At 48.5% G+C, this 8936-nt stretch overlaps 1 protein-coding gene across 1 annotated transcript; it reads left to right on the forward strand.

The window, feature by feature from the left end:
- Positions 1 to 7854, forward strand: TMEM101 (transmembrane protein 101). Its single transcript, XM_053361683.1, has 4 exons — positions 1 to 170; positions 2735 to 2915; positions 5120 to 5266; positions 5386 to 7854. The coding sequence occupies exons 1-4, from the start codon at positions 19 to 21 to the stop codon at positions 5692 to 5694; spliced, it is 789 nt and encodes a 262-aa protein (XP_053217658.1). The 5' UTR covers positions 1 to 18; the 3' UTR covers positions 5695 to 7854.
- The last annotated feature ends 1082 nt before the right edge of the window (positions 7855 to 8936 follow it).

Genomic DNA, 8936 nt, shown 5'->3' on the forward strand with positions numbered 1-8936 from the left:
CTTCCGCCCTGCAGCAAGATGGCGGCGGGCAGCGGGGGTTCCGGGCACCGTCGGCGGCGCGGGGCGCTGCGGCTGCTGATGCGGGTGGGCTCGGTGCTTCTCACGCGCTTCCCGTTCTGGCACTGCCTCAGCGGCCTCCTCCTCAACGCCGAGCGCGCCGACGCCCGCCGGTGAGCCCGCGCGGCCGGGAAAGCGGTGGCGGTGGCAGCGTCGAGGGCGCTTCTGAGCATGTGCAGAGGGCCTTCTGCGCCTTGACTCCCCGGCGGGTTGTGGGGTCAGGGAAGGAATCCAGTATTTGCTTTTAGGAGGTCGTGAGCTAAGGGGGCTTGTGGGGTGGGGAAAGGAGAAGGGTGGGGAGCCCTCCAGGGTCTTCATAGAGTGGGGTGCGGTGGGGGAAAAACCACAGAATTGTAAAGTTGGAATTAATTATTATTAATAATAATATTATTCTGAGAACCGTCCTGAGCCCTCCCGCTATAGGACGCTTTATAAATTCAATAAATATTATTATTATTATTAACGGACTCCTGTGAGGCTCGGATAATCCCTCTAAACTATGATCTATGTTTTAGGATGTAATTAGGTGATATCACCATTGATGTCTTCTACTAATTTATGAGTAGAGGGCGATGTTTATGTTACAAATTTATTGTAATGTATGATGTTGGTCTTTTGTTTTTGTTTTGCTTTGGTTCTTGTCTGTTTTTTGTAAGTTTTGGCGGTTTTAAATTTGGAGTTTTAAGTACATTATGTTGGTATGGGAAACTGTCGTGTGATGGGCCAATGGCCGTAATAAAGTTCAATAAAATATTATTATTATTATTTGAACCATCCTTATTCTGTGAACTGTCCTGAGACCTCCCAGTATAGGGTGGTACAGTGGACGCTCGGGTTGCAAACGTGATCCGTGCAGGAGGCACATTCGCAACCCGCAGCGTTCACAACCCGCAGTGCCGCGTCTGCTCACGGGCGGGTTGCGATTCGCCGCTTCTGCACATGCACAAAGCGTGATTTAGCGCTTCTGTGCATGTGTGACCGCCAAAACCTGGAAGTAACCCGTACTTCTGGGTTTCGGCGCGTCCATAACCCCAAAAAACGCAACCTGAAGTGTCTGTAACCCGAGATATGATTGTATATAAATTCAATAAATATTATTATTTTATTATTGGTATTAGTAGTAGTAGTAGTACCCTGCCCAGCTGAGCGGCTTCCAGCATAATGTTACAGAACTGTGTGTGTCCTCCTAAGCACCAAAATTAACAAATGCCAGAGTTTGGGGCTATTTGTGATAGGAAAGGAGAATATAAGCTGCAAAGGAATTTCTGGGTAGCCTGGCCAAGCCAGGGCCATTGTGGGTCGTTATGATAACGTAATAACATAATAAACCATTAAAGATTAAGAAGCTTCTGTATGCAGGGCTAAAGGTTATATGGTTATTCCCAGGGGTACTTTCATCTAACTAACCCATTGCAATGCAGGAATCTCCATTGAAGCATCTATTCTGCCTTGGTTGGACCACACCTAGAATACTTGTGCCCAGTTCTGGGCAATTTAAGAAGGGTGTTGAAAAGATGATACAGGGTCTGGAAAGCAAGACTTATGAGGAACGGTTGAGGGAGCTGGGTATGTCAAAAAAAGAGATAGAGGAGATTTGATAGCCATCTTCAAATATCTAAAGGGCTGTAACATGGAGGACAGAGCAAGCTTGTTTTCTCCTGCTCTGGAAGCTAGGACTGGATGCTTCAGAGATTGCAGGTTGCCTGGAGATGAGTCATAGTCGCCACAGGTGACCATGCCAGTGGCTGTTTACAAGCCTGCAGGATGGATACCTGAACATAGCTTCCCAAGTGTATTGGCAAATGCATGTGTTTCTTGTCATGGCTGCAGATGGGAAGAGAGATGGTGGAAAACTCTGGGAAAAGGAAGTAAAAGAACATGGATGTTTATATGGCTAACTATAATTGGGGTAGAAACCTAGAGCTGCTGCTAGTATAGGTAAAGGTAAAGGGACCCCTGACCATTAGGTCCAGTTGTGGCCGACTCTGGGGTTGTGGCGCTCATCTCGCTTTATTGGCCGAGGGAGCTGGCCTACAGCTTCCGGGTCATGTGGCCAGCATGACTAAGCCGCTTCTGGCGAACCAGAGCAGCGCACGGAAATGCCGTTTACCTTCCCGCCGGAGCGGTACCTATTTATCTACTTGCACTTTGACATACTTTCGAACTGCTGGGTTGGCAGGAGCAGGGACCGAGCAACAGGAGCTCACCCCGTCGCAGGGATTCAAACTGCCGACCTTCCGATCGATCGGCAAGTCCTAGGCTCTGTGGTTTAACCCACAGCGCCACCCGCGTCCCGTGCTGCTAGTATACTGACTTACTAAAACACACACACACATATCCCCCCAAGTCCAGACTTTCAAAATAACATATCGTGGCAATGAGTTCCATAGCACTTCTAACAGTTTGTGCTTGAAATTGAATTCCCCGTGGTTTCAAAATGTTGCATTTAGCGACGCTAATTAAATCTGCATAGCTTTGCAGCAGTTCGTACGTCGCGAAAAAGCTTTCCATAGCTGGGTCTGTTTCGGGGTGGAATGATTCCTCCTTGGGGATTTAGTTCTTAAAAAACAAAACAAAACCATAGCCCTGTTTTTCTCTTTCCTTTCTCCTTGTGCTGTATTTGTTTCTTCTGGGTGCCTTTGATGACTAACGTTCTACATTTTATTTCCTTGCCCAGAAAACCAGACATCCCTGTTCCATTCCTCTACTTCGACATGGGCATGGCGGTGCTGTGTGCCAGCTTCATGTCCTTCGGGGTGAAACGCAGGTGGTTTGCCCTGGGGGCTGCCCTTCAGTTGGCTATCAGCACATATGCGGCGTACATTGGAGGCTATGCACACTATGGAGACTGGCTGAAGGTGAGAGAGAGGAGAGAGAGAGTCTTTGGCTCATTGTCTTCTCAAAAGCTGCAGTTGGACTGTACTAGATTGCAGCTGAGTAGAAGAGCGCTTGCTCTGCGTACAAAACGTCCCCAGCTTGGGAACCACCAAGGGAAGAAGGCTCAGAGCCTGGGGGGTAGTGGTGGGAAGAGGGAAAAAACTGGGAGGAGGAGGTGTCAGAAGCTTGAAGAGGTAACAGGGTTTAGTGAGTGGGAAGAATCTGTGGCAGAGAGAAGTCCAGAATCAGAGGCAGAAGCTGAAACAAGAGTGGGATGAGGGAGGCCAAGAGGCAGAGATGAGTCAGGCTAGTGAAGAGTCACAGCCCCTCTTGCTGTGACAAGCTCCCCTCCTCTCTGGTCTCCCAGAACCAGAAGAACCAGAAGAGGCATGAAGAGGGTGGCGCAAAGACACACATGCAGGTGCAGTCTCTGATTGCTTAGGCAGCGGTTCTCAACCTGTGGGTCCCCAGATGTTGTTGCACTACAACTCCCATCATCCCTGAGCTCTGGCCTTGCTAGCTGGTATGATGGGAGTTGTAGTTCAGCAACATCTGGGGACCCACAGGTTGAGAAAGGCTGGCTTAGAGCATCGTCTCCCAATAGCTTATGAGGAAGGGAACCAAACCCTGGTGTTTGCCCTGAGTGTCAAGTGGTCAGAGGCATACAGCCAAACCTCAGTTGTCGAACGTAATCCGTTCTGGAAGATCATTTGACTTCTGAAACGTTCAACAACTGAGGCATGGCTTCTGATTGGTTGCAAGAGCTGCTTGCACTCAAGCGGAAGTCGTGCCGGATGTTCGGGTTCCAAAAAACGTTCAAAAACTGGAGCATTTCCTTCCGAGTTTTTGGTGTTCGGGAGCCGAAATGTTCGAAAACGGAGCTGTTCGAGAACTGAGGTTTGACTGTAGTTTGTCTATATGTGGACCTGCCCTGCATGTGTGTATAATCCTTCATATGCTATTGAAGCTATCCTGCATGAATCCCAGATATTGTTTATGCATTTATATCAATTGCCCACTTTTTAAAAATCCCCAACTCTTAAATGTTTGGAGCAAAAGTGACCCCTGCCGCTTGCTTTCTACACTCATGTTGCTCTTTGGTCACCTCCCTTTCCAGCCTTAACACCCCCCCTCCCCCCCAATTGCTTTCTTTGCAATAAAGGACAGTGGTGAGATTAGATGTGTCCATAGGGCTCCTCTTTGCTTCCTGAAGGACATCAGACCAGTCAGCGGCTAGATGGTTTCTCTGTTGACTGGATTTAGCTTGCAGGCTGATAGTTGCCTCCGGGCGTAAGGCTGTGGCACTGAGCTTTCCTCTGAACAGATCTTCAGGTTTGCCTGAGACTGAGGATCTGCCAGAGGTGAGCAATGTGAGATGCTTTAGTTTGTGCCTATAAGTGCTGAGGGATAAAGAATGGTTTGTCTTCTAAAGTGCTTTTAGAGTAAGTACAGGATTAATTTTTTATGATGGCTTTACTCTACAGGGTATCTGCTCTGAGCCTGTGTGGATTAGGCGTTGGTTGTGAATCTAAGTGAGATAGCAAATTGGACAATGACACCTTTAATTTTCACCCCGTTTCTGCTTTCTGTCTAGCCCTTCTGATATCAGACCCTGGCCCATTTCAGAAGTACAGAACTTTGCTTAATACACCAACATATTCACAAACCTTGTGCCTGCCTGCTTTATCCTCACCTTTCCCTTCAAGATCAACCCAGGAAGTCTTCCATTTACCCACATTTCCGGTTAATGTACAAACCATTGTTTAAGATCATGGCTCATTCTGAACCCGGCAACCATAGTTTTGTGGTTTGTGGATGTATCAGAAAACTATATACAATGGAAGACTTCCTGGATTTGTCTCAGCAGTGCTGGGGGCTGCGTAAGGCTGGAATGCACATATGCAAGGATCCTTCATGTTTATTAAGCTGGGATTTGTAGGTCTGAACAAGGCATTTAACTGTAATCTTCCAAAAATGGTCTGTGCTAGACCAGAGTAGAAGAATGCTCTCTCCTTGCAAAAATAGCAGTGTGGCTGCTTGGGAATTTGGGTGCACAGGATACTGTGCCAGGAGGCAAATGTTTGCATCTCATATGATACAGTAAACCAGCATATCTCTGGTTATTGTGGATTCAAGGTGTTTGCTTTGCTTTCCGTTAACTTGCCTGCCTTGTCTTTTGGCGCAGGTGAGGATGTATTCACGAACGATAGCCATCATTGGCGGTCTCTTGGTCTTGTCTAGCGGGGCCGGCGAGATTTACCGGCAGAAACCGCGGAACAGGTCCCTGCAGTCCACGGGGCAGGTTTTCATTGGCATCTACCTCATCTGCGTGGTACGTATGCTGTCAAATCCCAAAATGGTCAAATCCCAAATGTTTGGAACCCTAGATGTTGCTGGACTACAACTCCCATCACCCTCACTTTCTTTGCTTGTCTCCCTTTCCTCTTCCAGGCCTACTCTCTCCAGCACAGCAAGGAAGACCGCCTTGCCTATCTCAGTGGCGTCCCAGGTGGAGAAATTGCCTTACAGCTCCTCTTTGTCCTCTACGGGGTGCTGGCCCTGTCCTTCCTATCTGGCTACTACATCACCGCAGCCGCTCAGATCTTGTCGGTCATCCTCCCTCTGGTCATCCTCTTCATCGACGGCAACTTGGGTTACTGGCACGATTCCCGCCGAGTCGAATTCTGGAATCAAATGAAGCTGGTTGGGCAGAACGTTGGGATCTTCGGGGCCGCCATAATTTTGGCCACAGATGGCTGACATTAGACTCTGTGAGACACTGAAGCACAGTGCTTTGAAGTGGGAATGGGGTGCATTTTTGCAGAGGACGGAGACTCTCCCTCTTTTTTTTATTATTATTTATTTTTTTATCATTTTACTGCATCTTAAAAAACAACAACCCTGTTCCTTGCTATTGGCAGCTAAACGAACGAGCGGGTGGTGGTTTTCAAAATCCAGAGCCATTCCTACATTGTTATTTTCATTTCAAAGGACACCTTAGCAGCTCCCTCCTCCACATGTTGTAGTAATTGCGAGAGTCTCTAGTGGGCTCAGGGCTGCATCAGTGAAGCTTTCGGGTTGTCATCTCATTTCAGCGGGGAAGGGGTGAATCTTCGCTTCCATGCTGGCCTATAGGTTAAAGATAACTTTGCAAAGGTCGCTGTGACCTTGGGTGCGCCAGTTCTGGATCCCAACCCTGGGGTTTGGGTAGCCAATGACACAGAGATCATTCGACTCATCTTTGCTCTGTATGCAGATGGCAGAGGCCGTTGTGGAACATGCATTTCCTTCTAACAAGCAGGTCAGGGCTTTTGAAAGGTTCTCAGAAGTTCGCGCGAACCACGGACTCCTGCTGAGATGGGCTGGCTTCCTCTTTGCCTGTACCGAAGCTTTTGCAAGGCTCCCTGGGCACGTGTGAATTGCCACCTACAACCAGTTAGGCCAAAACTGTTCCATTTGGAATGTAGCAACTCAGAGAAATATCTCCCTGCCGCCATTCTTGCATGGTACAGAGTGGATACAGCTTTCATGCACACAGGGCGCAGCTGATTAAATGGGATGGCAAACTTTTGGTGTCATCCTTGCACAATGGGAAAAGAAGAGCTAATCCAGCGCTACCTTTTACCTAACTCGGGAGTCTGGGAGGCTGCTCTCAAAATCCTTGGTGGATGGGATTGGGTTGGTGGGGAAGAGCAGACTGAAGCTCATTGCCACTCACCCTTGGAAGGGGCAAGCTCAGACTTGACAATATTGGACTAGGTGGGCTGCCTAATGACCCAAGGCAGCTTTCAAGAGCACAGAAACTCCTGCTACTTCCGTCCCCCAGCATTGAGCAGGTTTTGTTCTAGAATAATTTATTCCAGGGCTGGGGAGGCTGAGGCCCTCCAGATTTTGCTGGACCACAACACCCATCGTCCTTGACCATTGGACACACGTGCCAGGGCCAATGGCAGTTGGGTTTCATCTGGAGGGCCACTACAGCATAACTTGGGAAAGGCAGAGAATGGTTCTCTCACCATGAGGGAGTGGGGTACCTTAATTTCCCAGCTGGCTATGTACAAACACCAGCTCTTTCTATATCTGCAAGATCATGCTTGGCACATTTTATTTATTACTTCCGAACTCAAAGTCAACACTGAAAACTGAATCATTGCTCCATAGTATTGGCGTCTCTCCGGATTCCCAAGTTTGTTTTCTCTTTTGAAAAGAATGAGGGGGTGGGGATGGGGATTCTCAGCATGTTCATAAATCTTTAAAACCTAGCATATCCAGCTAAAACGGCACGTGCGCTGAAACACATTGAATTGCGCTGTTATAGGGGCGGGAAGCTGCTTTTGGGGAGTGGAGACGACCTACTGCCAGAACACGCATTTAATCTCCCCCTGTACCCGATCAGGTTTCTCCTTGTTGACCCCAGTGCGCAAGCTTTCTGCAGTTTAATCTGCATACATGCAGCTTCCACAATGGGGATTGGACTTCAGGGAAGAGTGTGCATGAAGGGGAAACAAGAAAACCCTTGTCGGAATTGAACATCCCCTTGGAATTTGGTGTGTATGTTGAGGAGGGTGGGATGTTTGTGTTTCGCTGGGGCTAGTCGGGGGTTTAAAATGCTGCCCAGCAATCGCTCCTGGAGAACACCAGCCACACCATCTGTTTGGATGCAGTGGTGTGTGTTTGCTTTTTAAAAAGTGTTCCCTTCCATTTCGGTCGTATCCAAAGCACTCCTGTGGAGGCACTTTGGAGCTGATTGGGCTCTCTTTTCTAGGCTCAAAGGCCATTGAAACACGGTTGACCATACACTGCGTTCCCCCTTTCCCTTATCGGCAGATATCGCTGATGGCTGCGTCTTCCTTTTGGCTTTTTCTAAACCACACTGTGTTTATGGAGGATCAAGAAGAAAATAAAACACTTTTCCCAGTCTCCCATTTTTTATCTTTCCGTGCCTGTCCTTTCCGCTGCTTCCAAACACTTGTCAGTCTTTGAACTTCCAAACAACCCAAGTTTTAGCAGGGCTGCGTGGACCAGGGAGGTTTTGGTTATGCAATGCTTGGCATCCCAGGCAGAAACTGGCAGCTGTACAAAGCTCAGCATTTGTGCGCCGTCGTGTCATGCCAGCATCTTAGGCATTTAAGGTAAAGGTAAAGGGACGCCTGAACTTTAGGTCCAGTCGTGGCCGACTCTGGGGTTGCAGTGCTCATCTTGCTCTATAGGCTGAGGGAGCCGGCGTACGGCTTCCGGGTCATGTGGCCAGCATGACTAAGCCGCTTCTGGCGAACCAGAGCAGCGCACGGAAATGCCGTTTATCTTCCCGCCGGAGCGGTACCTATTTATCTACTTGCACTTTGACGTGCTTTCGAACTGCTAGGTTGGCAGGAGCAGGGACCGAGCAACGGGAGCTCACCCCGTCGTGGGGATTCGAACCGCCGACCTTCTGATCGGCAAGCCCTAGGCTCTGTGGTTTAACCCACAGTGCTACCCGCGTCCCTTAGGCATTTAGGAAGCTGCCTTATATCAAGTCAGATCATTGGTTGCTCTAGCTCAGTATCACCTGCACTGACTGGTAGCAGCTCGCCAGGGTTTCTGCAGGGCATCTTCTCCAACAGCCTGCCACTGGCGCCTAAAGGTGTATAATGAAGGTGCCAGGCAAACTTCCCTGGGGAACGTGATAAAGCGATAAACATTAAAAACTTCCCTAAACAGTTCCCTAAGGAACTGGCAGAAAGAATTCCATGATACTTACTTGTTATTTCTATACCGCCCTTCATCAAAAGATGAAGCACCACTTTAGCTAATGGGGTCTCCAGCTGCTGCCGCATGATTTCTGTTCTCATCCTGAAGCAAAGTTCTTAACCCGAGGTACTATTTCTGGGTTAGCGGAGTCTGTAACCTGAAGTGTATGTAACCTGAGATACCACTGTAATTAAACCAAAATAATAACCCGTCTTCCAGCAGCCTGATGGTATGTCTTTAGGTGTTTCAACTAAAAATGCATTTCTGGCTGC

The sequence above is a fragment of the Podarcis raffonei genome, chromosome 13, assembly GCF_027172205.1.
Source record: "Podarcis raffonei isolate rPodRaf1 chromosome 13, rPodRaf1.pri, whole genome shotgun sequence".
In the NCBI taxonomy this organism is placed as follows: Eukaryota; Metazoa; Chordata; class Lepidosauria; order Squamata; family Lacertidae; genus Podarcis; species Podarcis raffonei.

Excerpts from the sequence above, each read along its gene's own strand:
- TMEM101 (XM_053361683.1), top strand. The coding sequence starts at position 19 with ATGGCGGCGGGCAGCGGGGGTTCCGGGCACCGTCGGCGGCGCGGGGCG. Across the intron at positions 2,916-5,119 it reads ACTATGGAGACTGGCTGAAG|GTGAGGATGTATTCACGAAC; the intron begins GTGAGAGAGAGG and ends CTTTTGGCGCAG. Across the intron at positions 5,267-5,385 it reads GCATCTACCTCATCTGCGTG|GCCTACTCTCTCCAGCACAG; the intron begins GTACGTATGCTG and ends TTCCTCTTCCAG.